The sequence below is a fragment of the Scyliorhinus canicula genome, chromosome 6 (genome assembly GCF_902713615.1).
Source record: "Scyliorhinus canicula chromosome 6, sScyCan1.1, whole genome shotgun sequence".
Classification (NCBI taxonomy): domain Eukaryota; kingdom Metazoa; phylum Chordata; class Chondrichthyes; order Carcharhiniformes; family Scyliorhinidae; genus Scyliorhinus; species Scyliorhinus canicula.
The window spans coordinates 185,755,042-185,771,709 of record NC_052151.1 but is presented as its reverse complement, the minus strand read 5'-3'; the positions used below and the strand labels follow the sequence as shown (position 1 = coordinate 185,771,709).

General features: G+C 48.4%; 1 protein-coding gene across 7 annotated transcripts in view; it reads left to right on the top strand.

Moving 5' to 3' along the window:
• The window catches only part of dst (dystonin), a 665,214-nt gene that overhangs the window by 126,127 nt on the left and 522,419 nt on the right, over positions 1-16,668 (top strand). For all 7 annotated transcript variants that reach the window (XM_038800631.1, XM_038800637.1, XM_038800634.1 and 4 more), the window contains one exon: positions 9,891-9,952. In XM_038800631.1, coding sequence (XP_038656559.1) covers positions 9,891-9,952 — 62 coding nt within the window. The remainder of the gene's footprint in view (positions 1-9,890; positions 9,953-16,668) is intronic.

Below are 16,668 nucleotides of genomic sequence, written 5' to 3'. Positions count from 1 at the left end.
GTCCGCTGTTTAACACATGGGGGAACCAGCCCCCAAAACTGCTTCAAACTTCTGTGTATAAGTGAACTATCAATTTCAAAGTCAATGTTCCGCCCCCCCCTTTTAAAAAAATAAATAAATATGGCAGGGCTCAATCCTCTGACTTTCCAATTAAAACAGTGGATTTTCCAAAGGTTCGGATGGATAAATGTGGGAGAGGAGCTTTAGTGTGAATCAAAGGGCCATTTCCAGGCAGTTTTACCAGAAAAAAAATTGAACACTTGAGCAACCCAAGGAAATATTTGGACGTTTATTTTATTTTTACGAGATGCCAAAGCCACTATTTGTTGTTCATCACTAATTGCCCTTGAACTGAGGGGCAGTTAAGAGTCACCACATTGCTATGGATTTTGGGTAAGGACATGTAGGTAAGGACAGCAGATTTCCTTCCCTAAAGATACAATGGTGAACCAGATGGATTTTTACGACAACCAATGACGATTAATATGGTCACCATCACTGAGACTCGCTTTCGATTCCATATTTGTTACCTACCGACTGTATTTAAATTCCACCGATTGCCATGGTGGGATTTGAACCCATGTCCCCAAACATTGGCCTGGGCCTGTGGATTAGTAGTCCAGTGACATGCCAGTTACGTCAACATTTAACGCCACAAATTGAACAAAAGCTCAGTCATAGCCGGGGTGACCAACTGTTCAGAGAAAAACAATAGCTTGAGCCATGCATGAGAGTCAGGTGCTGTGGTGGGTGGGTGGTTGGAGGGGGGGGAACGGGGAAATGCTGATGGGCCGTGGTGGGTAGGGGGTGTTGTGGTAATGCAAGGATGACTAGAGCCGGACCATGGTGTTGGGGGCTAGGCCATGGCAGTATTGGTCCAGACGAGTTGCTCAAGTGTCTGGACTGGGACTGGAACTGGAAACTTCTGATAGCTTACTGCAGTGCAACAACTTTAAGTATGGATCAGTAATGTGGATTAATTTTTCCACCCCGTCCCCCAACAATTGTCATCTCCTCTTGGCATTTGGGTGGGAATGATTAATGCTACCCTGACATATTTTACTGACGTGACACAAATGAAAACTGCCGGTAGTGATGAAGGGGTTGAGGCGCCATTCCTTAATGAGCTGTATGCTATAATTGTGGTCACATTCCAAATCTACCAAACAGAACTTTGAGCAGCAGAGTTCCAACAGCAGCTCGTCTAAATCCTGAAGTTCAGTCCATTAAACATTAATTCTTTTGAAAGAATGCAAATAGAATTTTATTTTCCTCGGGGGGCAATATAAATTCAATCCCTTCTCCAAAACTAATTTATTCTCATGTCTAGAATGTTCTAGAAATGTCTGTGCTTTAGAGAAAGAGCCTTCTTGTAATCTTGATTTCCATTGACTGAGCATGACAGGAAGACTGTACCCTGTGTCTGCAGGGTAGGTTAGATCAGAAAAATTATGGCCGGAATTCTCCGGAACCCCGTCCAAGTGTTGTCGCCGGCGTGAAAACCGGCGTGAGCGACACCAGTGTCAACGGGCCTCCAGGCCCCGGCATTCACCCCTTCCTTGGGGGCTAGAACGGCGGCAGAGTGCTGGGCACTGCTGCGGTGCTGAAAGCCGGCCCGCCACGGCCGGCGCATGCGCGCCACAGCCGTCTCCGCGTCGGCCCCCGGGCAATATGGTGCGGAGGAACATAGGCCCCTTCCCTGTAATGAACCCGCCCGCCGATCAGTTGCCCCCGATCGTGGGCCTGGCCACAGTGCTTCCCCCTCCATCGGAGTCGGCTCCCCCCCACCCGGATGGCCCCCGCAGCCATAACGCTGAGGTCCCACCGCCTAGTACCATACGCAAATGACGCCGGTGGGACTCAGCGCAACTCGGCAGGCATCGGCTTGTTGAGTGCGGAGAATCGCCGGGGTGGGGGGGCGCTTTCAATGCAGCGACCGCGCCGGCGCGATTGGAGGCGATTCTCCAGTCGCCGGAGAATCGGCGGCCTGGCATCGGAGCGGCGTGGTGGGATTCGTCCGCCCACCCCCCGGCGATTCTCCGACCCGATGCGGAATTGGAGAATCCCGGCCTATGTTTCTGATATTAATTCCAAAAATGTTTAGCAATCTTTTTTTAAAATCTTATTCATCATAGAATCTGTACAGTGCAGAAGGAGGACATTCAGCCCATTGAGTCTTTACAGACCCTCTGAAACAGCACCCCCCATTTCGGCCCACTCCCCTGCCCTATCCCTATAACCCTGTCAACCTTTTGCCATTAAAGGGCAATTTGGCATGGTCAATCCACCTAACCTGCATGGACTGTGGGAGGAAACCGGAGCACCCGGAGGAAACCCATGCAGACACGGGGAGAACGTGCAGACTCCGCACAGACAGTGACCCGAGGCCAGAAGTGAAGCCGTGGTGCTGTGAGGCAGCAGTGCTAACCACTGTGCCACCAACTTATGTAATGTTTTTTTTCTCTTCCTTCTGCCCCCCGTCTTTCCCCGTGCCCCCCCCCCCACTCCATTTTGGATTTTCTGAGTTAAGTATCTTCTCAGCCCAAAAATGTAACCGGCGTACACACCCTATTGATGCCAGAAGCTTCTGAGGTGAGCAGGAATATCCTGAAGGCCTGGCCCTTTCTGCTCACTATTTTTCTATAACTTCTGATGGTCATGGGTTTATCCTGCCCTCCTGAAGCACACAATCCTGGCTGATATTTCCGTGTACTGCTGTGGGAGAGGCTCGAGATGCTAAAGTGCCTTCCCTTGCTGCAAGCTCTTATGTTCTTTTGTTCTATGAAAAATGTTTGGAATTGATGGGCCCTTGGCAGCATGGATTAGAAGTTGGCGAAGAGATAGGAAACCGAGATTAGGTATAGATGGACATTTCTCAGACTGGAGACGAGATGAAAGTGCTGTTCCCCAGGGCTCAGTGTTGGAACCCTTGCTTTTTCCGATTTATATAAATGATTTAGAAGTGCGAAATCTCTAAATTTGCTGATGATAATAAGGTAGGGAAAATAGTGAATTGCGAGGATGATACTGTGCGACTTCAGTGGGACATTGCCAAGTTGGCAAAATGTGCAGACACCTGGCAGATGAACTTCAATGAGGCGAAATGTGAGGTAATGCATTTTGGGAGAAGAAACATGGGAAAACAATACAAACTCAATTGTATAACTTTGAGGGGAGTGCAGGAGTAGAGGGACTCGGGGGTTCAAGGGCATAATTCTCTGAAGGTGGACAGGCAAGTTGAAACAGTTGTTAAGAAGGCTTATACCATCCTTGGGTTTATAAATAATAATAACCTTTAGTGTCACAAGTAGGCTTACATTAACACTGCAATTAAGTTACTGTGAAAAGGTTTATAAATAGAGGCATAGAGTGTAAATGCAAGGACGTGATTCGACATCTACAAATCATTGGTCAGAGCACATTTGGAGTATTGTGTTCAGGGGCTAAATTCTCCCCTACCCAGCGGGGCGGGGGGTCCCGGTGTAGCAGAGTGGTGCCAACCACTCTGGCGTCGGGCCTCCCCAAAGGTGCGGAAGAAAAAGAGTGCCCCCATGGCACTGGCAGCCCGCCAATTGGTGGGCCCCGATCGCAGGCCAGGGCACCGTGGGGGCACTCCCCGGGGTCCTATCGCCCCGCGCTCCCCCCAGGACCCCGGGGGGCCTGCTCGCGCCGCCAATCCCGCCAGCACAGAGGTGGTTTAAACCACGACGGCGGGATTGGCCTGTCAGCGGCAGGATCGGCCCATCGCGGGCCGGAGAATCGGCGCGGGGGGCACGGCGATTGGCGCGGGGGGCGGAGAATTCGGCCACGGGGGCAGGATTTATGCCGGCTCCGGGCGATTCAGGGTCGGAGAATTCCGCCCCAGTTCTGTGCACTATATTTAAGGAAGGATGTCACAGCCCGGAAGAGAGTGCAGAGGAGATTTACTAAAATGATACCAGGAATGAGGGTAGATACAATGAAAGATTGGAGAAATTAGGCTTGTTCTCATTGGAACAGAGAAGATTAAGAGGTGACCTTATTGAGGTGTTCAAAATTATGAACAATTTTGACAGGGTAAAGGAGGATATTCCACGTTGGCATGTCAGTGACAAGGGGTTACAATTTCAAGATGGTCAGCAAGAGAGCTCAGAGTGAGATGAGGCGAAACTACTGTATCCAGAGAGTTGTTGGAAGTTTGCAATGCGCTGTCTGGGAGAGTGGTGGAGGTAGATTTCATAGGAAATTTCAAAAGAGAGCTGGATATATATTTGAAAGTGATGAATTTAGAGGGCTACAGAGATAATATAATAATCTTTATTAGTTTCACAAGTAGGCTTACATTAACACTGCAATGAAGTTACTGTGAAAATCCCCTCGATAGGGCTGGGGAATGAGACTGGCTGGGTTGCTCTTTCGGGAGCCGGTGCAGGCACGATGGGCCGAATAGCCACCTGTGCTGTAAATAACAAAGTAACAAACTAATTTTTTTCTGTCTGATTCCACCTTCTAGCTCTTGGTCTTTAGTCCTGTAGGGAACAGCATCTCGAGTACAAACCTTGATCAATAAGAGGATTTCTTTTTTTCTTTCTATTTATAAATTTAGAGTACCCAATTAATTTTTCCAATTAAGGGGCAATTTAGCGTGGCCAATCCACCTACCCCGCACATATTTGGGTTGTGGGGGCGAAACCCACGCAAACACAGGGGCTGGTTTAGCTCACTGGGCTAAATCGCTGGATTTTAAAGCAGACCAAGCAGGCCAGCAGCACGGTTCGATTCCCGTACCAGCCTCCCCGGACAGGCGCCGGAATGTGGCGACTAGGGGCTTTTCACAGTAACCATTGAAGCCTACTCGTGACAATAAGCGATTTTCATTTCATTTTCATTTCATCACGGGGAGAATGTGCAAACTCCACCCGGACAATGACCCAGAACCGGGATCGAACCTGGGACCTTGGCGCCATGAGGCAGCAAGGGCAAACCCACTGCCCAATAAGGGGACTTTTTTTGATTAACAAGGGGATCGGAGAGAAGGCAGGAGAATGGGGATGAGGAACATGTCAGCCATGATCGGATGGTGAAGCATACCCGATGGGCTGAATGGGTCACTTCTTATGGTCTTATGGGAGTACTGCGCGGTCAGAGAGGCCCTGGGTGAAATTCTCCGACCCCCACGACGGGTCGGAGAATAGCGGGAGGGCCTTCCCGACATTTTTCCCGCCCTCCCGCTATTCTCCCCCACCCCCCGCCCAACTCCCGACCCGAATCGCTGCCGCCGTTTTTTTACGGCCGGCAGCGATTCACAGCTGTTCGATGGGCCGAAGTCCCAGCCCTTTACGCCGTTTTTACGAACGGCAAACACACCTGGTCTGGCCGTTCGTAAAAACGGCGTCACAAACTCGCTTTTCATAACCATGGCACCGATTGGCACGGCAGTACCACGGCCGTGCCAAGGGTGCCATGGGCCCGCGATCGGTGGGCACCGATCGCGGGCCCGATGCCCGCGCACTCTTTCTCCTTCCGCCGCCCCGCAGTATCCATTCGCGGGGCGGCTGAGGGGCAACCCGGCCCGCGCATGCGCGGGTTTCGCGCAAATACGCGATGACGTCATCCGCGCATGCGCGGGTTGGAGTCTTCCAATCCGCGCATGCGCGGCTGACGTCATATGACGCGTCAGCCGGCGCTAACTCCGGCAAGCGGGCTTAACGATATTCGTTAAGCCCGTCATGCCGGAGCCTACGGCGTCGGGCTGCTAGCCCCGACCGGGGACCAGAATCGGTTCCCGGTCGGGAAGGGGCGCGCTGGCGTCAAACCCGCCCGGGGTTGACGCCAGCTTTACGATTTCTCCCGTTTTGGGAGAATCGCGCCCCCTGTTTTTTGTATTAGCTACTGAGCCCAGCCCCTGACGAGCTGTTCCATAGATATCACTGATTGGCTTAGCACTATTTGAGGTTGGCTGTGTCCTGGAAAACACTTATTCCCCAGTTAGCACCGCTAGAACTGATTAACTGGCCATTTATTAACAGAAACATATAGCCTGTTGTTTGCTATCTTCAACACTACTTAATAATCGCTAAAAATTTGTATTTGGGGGTGTATGTGCATCATAACACTACACACATAGCTCTAATTTTATTACGCTTATATTTAAACACTTCTTTTAATATCTGATTTACCCCACCCCTTACTCTCATTCTAAATCTCTCAAGGGAGAAACCTCTGGGATTGGATTTCTTCCCTGTTTCCCTTCAATGAAGAATTTCTCAACTGGACGTTTGGAAATGAGTAGTTTAAGAATGATAATAAATTTATTGGCACAAGTAGGCTTCCATTAACTGCAGTGAAGTTACTGTGAAAATCTCCTAGTCACCACACCTGTGCCTGTTCGGGTCACAGAGGGAGAATTTAGAATGTCCAAATTACCTAACAGCACGTCTTTTGGGATTTGTGGGAGGAAACCGGAGCACCCGGAGGAACCCACGCAGACACGGGGAGAACGTGCAGACTCCGTACAGACAAGTGACCTAATCCAGGAACCGAACCTGGGACCCTGGAGCTGTGAAGCAACAGTGATAACCACTGTGCTACCGTGCCATGAGGTTGATGGTTGCCATGGCAACACTGTCCAAAAATATAAACCAGACATAGCCGCCTTCATAGTTGACTTGCTGCTAAAAGTGTTAATTGCATCCAGAGAGGTTTTGGAAGAACGGAAGGCAGCTTGTAAAAAGTGCTGTTGTGTGAACCGATGCAAAGTCCTTTTGGAGTGATTATCTCACTTCTAGTTAAAACAGAAAATGCTGGAAATGCTTGACAGGTCTGAGGTAAAAGATAACAGCAAATCCCGCGGACGCTGGAGATCTGAAGTATAAATGGAAAGTGTTGGAAAAGACTCAGCGGGTCTGGCAGCATCTATGGAGACATTAACGTTTTGAGTCCATTATGACACTTCTTCAGAAACGTTAACTGTTTCTCTTTTCACAGACGCTGCCAGAGTTAAAAGATATCTCATTTTAGACATTCTGGCAAGGCCATTACTGTCCTCGTATTGAGGAAATACAGTGACAATACTGCCAAAGAACAGACTACCATGTTAACCTGAAACGTCCCATATTGCTGGTAGAATTGGTGACTGCTCCTCCTCTTCTCCATTGCTCAAGACCAACCTGACCCAAAATGCAGCCTCTCGTCATCTATCGCAAGACCATTAGCTCGCATAATTAGTTATGTTGATTCTGCACCACCCCCACTCTAATCCCCTTCTCCAAACATGTAACGTGTGTCCCACTGACTATTTTTAAGAATGCATTGTGGTTTTGTCTTGTGTGGCGTGTTGTGCATGTCTGAGTTGATGTTCTGTGTCAGTCAGGCTGTGGTAAATTTGGGTGTGTCTTTATTAAAGGAAGATCAAAGAATAACCAGAGAGAGAGAGAAACATCAAACAGTTGATTTATGGCAGAGGTGTCATCCGTTTATGTGCTGCCATTGTTGAGCAAATTGGCACTGGTATTCTACAAGGAAAATGAAACATGACGCACTAAAACCTCAAGAGAACATAGAACAGTACAGCACAGAACAGGCCCTTTGGCCCTCAATGTTGTGCCGAGCCATGATCACCCTACTTAAACCCACGTATCCACCCTATACCCGTAACCCAACAACCCCCCCCCCCCCCCCCCCCCCCCCCCCCCCCCCCCCTTAACCTTACTTTTATTAGGACACTACGGGCAATTTAGCATGGCCAATCCACCTAACCCGCACATCTTTGGACTGTGGGAGGAAACCGGAGCACCCGGAGGAAACCCACGCACACAGGGGGAGGACGTGCAGACTCCACACAGACAGTGACCCAGCCGGGAATCGAACCTGGGACCCTGGAGCTGTGAAGCATTTATGCTAACCACCATGCTACCCTGCTGCCCCAAAGGTTGGGAGGTTGGGAGTTATGGTCCTGTTCCAAAGACGAACCCAGACTGGTACTCATTGCGATACAGGAGTGCTGCACTACTGGAATCAGACAGTACACCGAGGCCCATTCCTCTCCCCCAGGTGGATGTAAAGGATGAGTGGGGGTAGTTCTTCTTTGTCAGCTGCGCATTTTCCCCTCAAACATGATTGGAAAGCACATGTTCCAGTAATTTATCTCAATACTGTTTGTCTCAATGTGGTCTGTGCAAATTGGCTGTTGTTTTTCCTACATTGCAAAGTGACTAATGCCCTTTTAGAAGCACTTCATTGGCTATATTGCACTTTCGGGCCTGCAGAGGTTGTGAAGAATGCTATACATGTGGAAGTTTGCTGTTTGTTGTAATACTCTGAATAGTATTGACCAGCTGGTATACCGTGTCTCCACCACACTTGTGAAGGTTTGTGCACGGTAACCAGGTTTAACCCTGCCCACTGCCATCGCCCCACGCACCCACTTCCACATTGGGAAAATTCCCTCAGATGGAAAGTTCTGGAGATCTCATGGATCAAGTGTTAGCAATCTCTGCCCCACTCAACAAACTTCCAATTCTCTCTTTAAAGGTGACCAGTGAATCAGCTGCCAGTGTATTTGGAGAGGCAATGCAACTCTGATTATGACACAGTAACTTGAATTTTGGCACCATCCGTAATGTTGTAAAATGTCCCAAATATGACACAGCATTTGACACCAAGCCGCATAAGTAGACTGTTGAGCAGCAACAAATTGCTGGATCAATGTTAGAGGTTTTAAGGACAGACTGAAAGAAGGAGAATGAGGTGAAGAATCAGCGAGGTTTGTGAAGAAGATTCCAGAAGTTAGGGCCTAAGCAGTTAAAGGGACGAATATCCAGGGTGGACTGATGGGATTAAGGATGCTCCAGAGACTGGAGTTCAAGGAGGGAAGCAATCCCAGAGAGTGGTTGAGCTGGAGGAAGTTAAAGCGATAGGGGTGGACGAGGCCATGTAAGGATTTGAAAACAAGAATGCAAATTCTAAAATTGAGGTTGCTGGACTAGGAGCCAATGTAGAAGAATAAGTTTATGGTTGATTTATGAGTGGGAGTCGGTGTAAATTAGGACAGAATTTAACTATTCTTCTGGGTGTTTCTTGGTGTTGAATTCATTAATGACATTGAGATTTATTGTCTCTATCAATAGAGTTCACTGAAATCCTTGCTGCCAAGTTTTGTTACCTGATAACAATGTACTTGGGGATGCAGTGGTAACATCGTGGAATGGTACTAGACATGAGGGACCTCAGTTATGCGGTCAGATGAGAGAAAACATGAATTGTTCCTGAGAGTCTAAAAGGTTCAGGGGAGATTTAATAGAGTCCTTCGGAATTATGAAGGGGCTTTGATAGAGTAACTAAGGAAAAGTTTAAGATACTTGGCAATAGAACCAGGTTTTCTTTATGTAAAAAACTGGCTTAATCTCGTATGCGCTGCCTTGAAACAGGATGGATGCAGATTCACTCATAACTTACAAAAGAAAATTGGATTTGCTCTGAGAAAAAAATATTGTGCAGGGCTACGGGGCTGTGAGTAAGTGAGACTAATTAGATACACTTTCCGAGGGCCTGTGCAAGATGTGATGGAGTGAATGACCTACTTCTATGCTATTTAATTCTGTACTGAAGGGCTTGAATGATCCGACCTCTAGTTACCCACCTCCTTCAGCTTTCACCTGCAGACAGAAAAATGTATCTGGTCAACGTGCGATATACTTAAAAAAACGAAACACTGAGAGAAGGGCGTCTGTAGAAATGTTTGATTTTTTAAAAAACTGATGGGTGTTCTGTTTACAATAGCAGCTGAGAGAACTCTTATTCGCCAGGCATCAGAGGCTGAATATTTCCTTCATCCAGACCCCATTGCAGTACCTTGGAACAAGGTAAATTGTGAGCTTCGCCTGTCAACTTATTCCCCTTTCTTTTTTCAGATGAACGGGACAAAGTTCAGAAGAAGACCTTCACAAAATGGATCAATAAGCATCTCATTAAGGTCAGTGGGATTTCTACAGGCGTTTTCTATAACCAACAGTTTATTTAAAAAAAAAACGTTATCTGATTATCCGCTGGATTTTTTAAACACAAGTTGCTCTGCCATTTAATGTATTTCATCTCCTTTCCTTACCGAACTAACTATTTTGATCTATGTTGCACCCTCCTTCACTCTCATGGATTATTTTAAAGTAGATTTTTCCAATCAAAATTTCCCATCGGCGTTTACATTTCGTAAATGTCTTGGGAGGGTTGGAAAGAGGGTGCACCTTTCATTGATGGTGACCACTGAAAGCGGAGATGGTTGCAGCCAACAGGCTTTCTGGAATGAAAGCAGATAGAGGATAGACGGCCCTATATTTTCTAACTAGTCTCTCGCTTGTTCATGGAACAATATTCTGTCAGGCTTGCATTGTAACAAATATTCCCTGGTGTTCATTGTTATCCTGTTCGTAAACTTTTAGCTATGTAAATGCGAGTCTCTTTTTTTCAGGTTTATATTGGGCAACATTGTCAATCTGAATTCTTAGTGTGGAAGAAATTAATTTGAATGAACTATGCGTAGTGTAATGTGTAATGATACTTGCTCAGCTCTGTTTGGAATGCAAAATCACTTTGATTTATCAGAACTGTTCATATTTCACGCAGTGAGTTCGTGGCCAGTTAAGTTGGTTGTGAGGAAGCCACTCCCTTACGTTGCAAGTACGTGAAAATCAACTGCACTTCACTGGGAGACCTGGGTAGCTGGCCCCATAATAATTTAAGTGCTCAGTGGACCAAACATTTAAAAGAGATGGTGGTTGAAATGATGGGCAATTCGTTTGTGCAACTTGGCAGGCAGCTGGACTGACTGCTCTGTAAGGTGTCGAGAAGAAGGAACAGAGAATAAGCCTGCATTTACGTAGCATCTTGTGAGATTGCAAGACATCCTTTAAAACCAATGAAGAATGTCTGTAATGTAGTCACCGTTGTAATGTGGATACACCATCTCTGGGTGGCTGGACAGCGTGGTGGCACGGTGGTTAGCACTGCTGCCTCGTAGCGCCAGGGACCCAGGTAAAATTCCGGCCTTGGGTGACTGTCTGTGTGGAGTTTGTACGTTTTCCCCGTGCCTGCGTGGGTTTCCTCCCGGTTCTCCGGTTTCCTCCCACAGCCCAAAGATGTGTAGCTTAGGTGGGGTTACAGCGATAGGGCTAGGGGCAGGGCCGGCTCAAGGCACCGGCAACTCGGGCAGTCGCCCGGGGCGCCATGTGCTAGGGGGCGCCAGAGACTCGGGTCCCGCGCATGCGCAGTTGGGCAGGTGCCAACCAGCGCATGCGCGGTGGCCGCCCTCCCCCAGGGCGGCTCCCCCAGGGTGGCCCCCCCCCCCCCCGCTCGGTCCGACTCCCCCCGCTCGGTCCGCTCCCCCCCCCCTCGGTCCGCCCCCCCCCTCGGTCCGCCCCCCCGCCCCCGGGTCCGCCCCCCCCCCCCCCCCCCTCGGTCGCCCCCCGCCCCCCGGCCCCCCCCCCCCCCCTCGCCCCCCCCTCCTTGTCCCCCCCCTCCCCTCGGCAATACAGTAGAGAGTCAACCAACGTTGGCTCTTGATGGAAATAGACTATAAACTTGATTGTCTAGCAGTCCCTTGATTTGTATGCTGCTACAGTAATGATGGAACTATGGCTGGTGGACTGGTCTCCTGCTCAATTGTATGTTATCGAAGAAAAGGAGCAGGAAGAGTTCACCTGGCCCCTACAGCTGTCCCTCTCTCTGTAACCTCCTCCATCTCCTACAGCTGTCCCTCTCTCTGTAACTGTCTCCAGCCGTTACAACCCTCCCTCTCTCTGTAACCTCCTCCATCCCCTACAGCTGTCCCTCTCTCTGTAACTGTCTCCAGCCGTTACAACCCTCCCTCTCTCTGTAACCTCCTCCATCCCCTACAGCCCTCCTTCTCTCTGTAACCTCCTCCAGTCCCTACAGCTGTCCCTCTCTCTGTAACCTCCTCCAGCGCCAATAACCCCCCTCTCTATATAACCTCCTCCAGCCCCTACAACCCTCCCTCTCTCTGTAACCTCCAGCCCCTACAACCCTCCCTCTCTCTGTAAACTCCTCCAACCCCTACAACCCTCCCTCTCTCTGTAACCTCCTCCAGCCCCTACAATCCTCCCTCTCTCTGTAACCTCCTCCAGCCCCTACAACCCTCCCTCTCTCTCTGTAACCTCCCCCAGACCCTACAGCCTTCCCTCTCTCTGTAACCCCCTCCATCCCTACAGCCCTCCCTCTCTCTGTAACCTCCCCCAGACCCTACAGTCTTCCCTCTCTCTGTAACCCCCTCCATCCCCTACAGCCCTCCCTCTCTCCGTAACTTCCTCCAGACCCTACAGCACTCCCTCTCTCTGTAACCTCCTCCATCCCCTACAGCCCTCGTCTCTCTGTAACCTCCTCCAGCTCTTACAGCCCTCCCTCTCTCTCTGTAACCTCCTCCAGCTTCTACAATGCTCCCTCTCTCTGCAACCTCCTCCAGCCCCTACTGCCCTCCCTCCCTCTGTAACACCCTCCTGCCCATACAGCCCTCCCTCTCTCTGTAACCTCCTATAGCTCTCCCTCTCTCTCTCCGTAACCTCCTTCAGCCCCTAAAGCCCTCCCTCTCTGTAACCTCCTGCAGCGCCAACAAACCTGCCTCTCTGTCTAACCTCCTCCAGCCTCTACAACCCTCCCCCCCTCTCTCTGTTCCTCCTCCAGTCTCTACAATTCATCCTCTGTGTTCCTCTCACTCTGGCCTTCTGCATTTCTCCTTCTCTCCATTCATCACACCATGCCTTTAGCTATTTATATCTTGAGTTCTGGAATGTTCTGCCGTTGCACAAATGGAGCACCAGGGAAGAGAGAGAGATCCCAGGTTCGCGCATACGGCACTGGGGGAAATGGGAAAAGACAGAGGAGTGTAGCTTCAAGTTGGCAGTGAATATGGTACAGAGCCTGCCCTCACTGCAGTCTCTGCTCCATCTCCCTGTCATGGTGCAGATCGAGAGGCACTGCCCGCAGTATCTGTTGCAGCCTTGAAGTGGTCACCAATGCCTCTGATATCTCTGTGAAGATGCAGCATTGATGCCGGACTGATCCAAGAACTTGGCACAACACCTCCAAAAACACACTGCAGTATTTTTGCATACTTTCCAATAACAGAGATTTGTTTGAAATATCTTAACTGCAAGTTGAGGCGGCCTTTAATAATGCTATTGGGCACTCCCTCTTGTAGCTGAATGTATCTTCTTTGGTGGATGACAAGCAAATACACTTACATGATCCAAGTTTAGGATTCATGTGTCAATTAAATTGCAATAGCTGTTCAAAGCCATGATCTGGCCAATGGGGGGAAATTCCATGGCCTGCCTAAAGAAACACTCTTCCCAACACCGGGAACCCTGTGAGCCCTGTCAGAAATGCTGCATGTCCCACTAGGAGAGCCGGCAGCTTTGATGGCGGTGACTTGGAGAGCCAAGACTTTTCAGTTGTCTTTCTTTTACACTTGTTTTTAATTGTGATAAGGATTGAATGAAGACCTTTATTAACTTGGTATATTTAATTGTTGTGGATGTGTTTTCTGGTCGAGCAAAAAGAGGAGAAAATTTCTTTGAAACAAAAGACGCTTGAAATAGAGCAGAAAGTTTGGCTTTGGAGTGAAACAGGTGGGCAGAATTTTAGAGTGCATGTTGCGTGAAAATGCCTTCTTGGGTCAAACTTTGGACACTAGTGCTGTTGCTGTCATGATTTGAAATTTGCTTACTGTATCTCAGACCATGGACTTGTTTATTCAAGTTTTCTGCATGCTATAAATGGACTTGGAATGAGTTCTGTGGAGTCGCATCAATTTGCGCTAATGCCTGCGGTTGAATCAGCAACTGGACAATCGGAGTAAAGTTCCACCAGCTGAAAGCTTTGAGTGGAGGATCTTGAACTTCATTGAAAGCTTCTGAACCAATATTTTAGTTGGTACTTGCTTGGGGTCCGTTTCAGAAACTCTGGAACTGTAGCTAGTAGCCTCCTCACCGTCCCGAGTCTGCTGACCTCCTGATACATTAGGCAGAGATACCTGCTGGCCATGAAAATCTCTGGTTCACCTAGTAGATCCCCTTCTGAGATCACATTTAAAATTTCCCTACTTGAATCAAGGTACATAAGTGGAGAGCGTTTTCTTTCCGTGCTTGTATCTCTGGCCATTTTGCGAAATGGCGGTATGTGCTTTGGATATGAAAAGCATAACTCGTATTTATACAATTCCTGAACACAGAAAAGTTGCTTCACAGGAGCATTATCAAACAAAATGTGACACTGAGCCACATCAGGAGACAGGAGACATGAGGATAGGTGACCAGAAAGCTGGTCAAGGAGCATCTCAGAGGAGGAGAGCAAGGTGGAGGGAGTTGCAGAGCTTAGCCCTCGGGAAGCTGAAGGCACAGCCACCTGTGGAAGGGTGTTCAAACTCAAGGATATGCAAGAGACCAGAACCATTGGCGGTATTGTAGATTTTATTTTTTCAAACTGCAAAATGTTTTTTTCCCTTTGTCGGCCCAATGATGCAAGGGATCGGAGAGGCGACTTGACATTTTTCTTTTAGTGAAGTGGCACCTCGACCTGTGAAGCTGGTTAAGCATGGAGAACAAGAGAAACACGGACTAATCCAACTCTTGTCCTGTGAAGTGAGGAGTGGCGGAGGTATTGCTATTGTATGTGTGATGTGTGCTGAATAGTCTGAAATCTGGAGTAGTCATTTTGGATGTTGATTTAAGGTAATCTTTTTACTTCAGGTTCCAGTGGGAATGATTCATGTATTGTTCCCCCCACCCCGATAATCTCTCTCTGAAGTGTTTTTATACCATATCTGTCGGGAGTCAATAAGGACCATGGAGGTTCTTGATAGAACAGTGACAGATTAAGCAGCTTGTGTTTTATTTGACACAAAGTTGCAGGTTGACCTGAGATTAGTTGTCAACAAGTCCAGGGTTTGGCGATTGTTCAGATACAGTCTAAAATAAAAGCAAATTACTGCGGATGCTGGAATCTGAAACAAAAACTGAAAATGCTGGACAATCTCAGCAGGTCTGACAGAATCTGTGAAGAGAGAAGGGAGCTAACGTCTTGAGTCTGGATGACTCTTTGTCAAAGCTGGAGAGATCATTGCTGCCTCACAGCTCCATGGTCCCAGGTTCAATTGCGGCCTCAGGTGACTGTCTCTGTAGAGTTCGCACTTTCTCCCCGTGTCGGGGGGGGGGGGGGGGGTTTCCTCCGGGTGCTCCGAAGTTTCCTCCCACAGTCCAAAGATGTGCAGGTTAGGTGGATTGGCCATGCTAAATTGCCCCTTAGTTTCCAAGGTGGGGTTACTGGGTTACGGGGATAGGGTGGAGGCGTAAGCTGCTCTTTCCAAGGGCCGGTGAAGAGCCGATGTGCCGAATGGCCTCCTTCTGCACTGTAAATTCTACGTTCTACAATAATCTTTATTGCCACAAGTAGGCTTACATTAACACTGCAATGAAGATACCATGTAAAGCCCCTAGTCACCACATTCTGGCTCCTGTTTGGGTATACTGAGGAATTCAGATTGTCCAAATTACCTAACAGCACGTCTTTTGGGATTTGTGGGAGGAAACTGGAGTACTCGGAGGAAACGCATGCAGACACGGGGAGAGTTTGCAGATTCCACACGGACAGTGACCCAAGCGGGAATCGAACTTGGGACCCTGGCGCTATGAAGCTAACCACCATTACAGTACTGCCATTATGATGACTGGAAATGGGAACAGAGTTATACTGTTGTCGGGGGAGGGGTGTGGACCAGTGGGGCTGGATCGAGGGCCTGCGATAGGTGGAGATTGACAGACATGCCGTGGACAAAAGGAAAGTAAATGGTGGTGACAATGACCAAGAAGGTTGCTGATGGTGGCATATTAAGAGATCAGTATGTGTAAATGGCAGAACAGAGGTAAGCAGTGTGTCAAAGGACAACTTGGAAGCGGGAACAGGTGACGCGGGTGGGGTAGGGCAGGGGAAACAGTGGTTGTGGGGGCAGAGGGATTGATGGAAGAAATGAAAATAAATTGATGGAAATTGGGGTGAAGGTGGAGAAGAGAGTCCACAGTCTGATGTTGAGCTAAATATTAAATCCAAAGGCTGTAATGTGCCTTGCCGAAAGAAGAGGTGCTGTTTCTCCAATTTGTGCTGGGCTTCACTGGAACATTGCAGTTCAAGGACAGACATGAGAACAGGACGGTAAGTTGAAATGGCAAGCCACAGGAAGATCTGGGTCCTGATGGTGGACGGACCAAAAGTGTTCTGCAAAGCAGTCACCTGGTCAGCATTTAGTCTCTCCAATGTAGATAACTGACCAGATAGAACACGGTGCACCTGAAGCGCTGCTTCACCTGAAAAGAGAGTTTAGGCCCTTGGATGGATGGTGAGTAGGGAGGAGGTAAAGGGGCTGTATTATGATCTTGGACCAGACCCCAACAGTTTCTAGGATACCAGCCAGAAACCCCAATATTTTGTTTAATTTATAAAACTATGAGGGAAAAAAAAACTTCACTCCAGGAGTGAATAGGGATATGGTATATTAAAACAAACGTTATTACTAACACTATTACTAGCTTTATCACAAAGAAAATAGCTTAAAAACACCAGGTAAACAATGCTTAACAATAAAATGAAACACAAATTTCCAAGTGCTATCTTTTAACTCCACTCAAG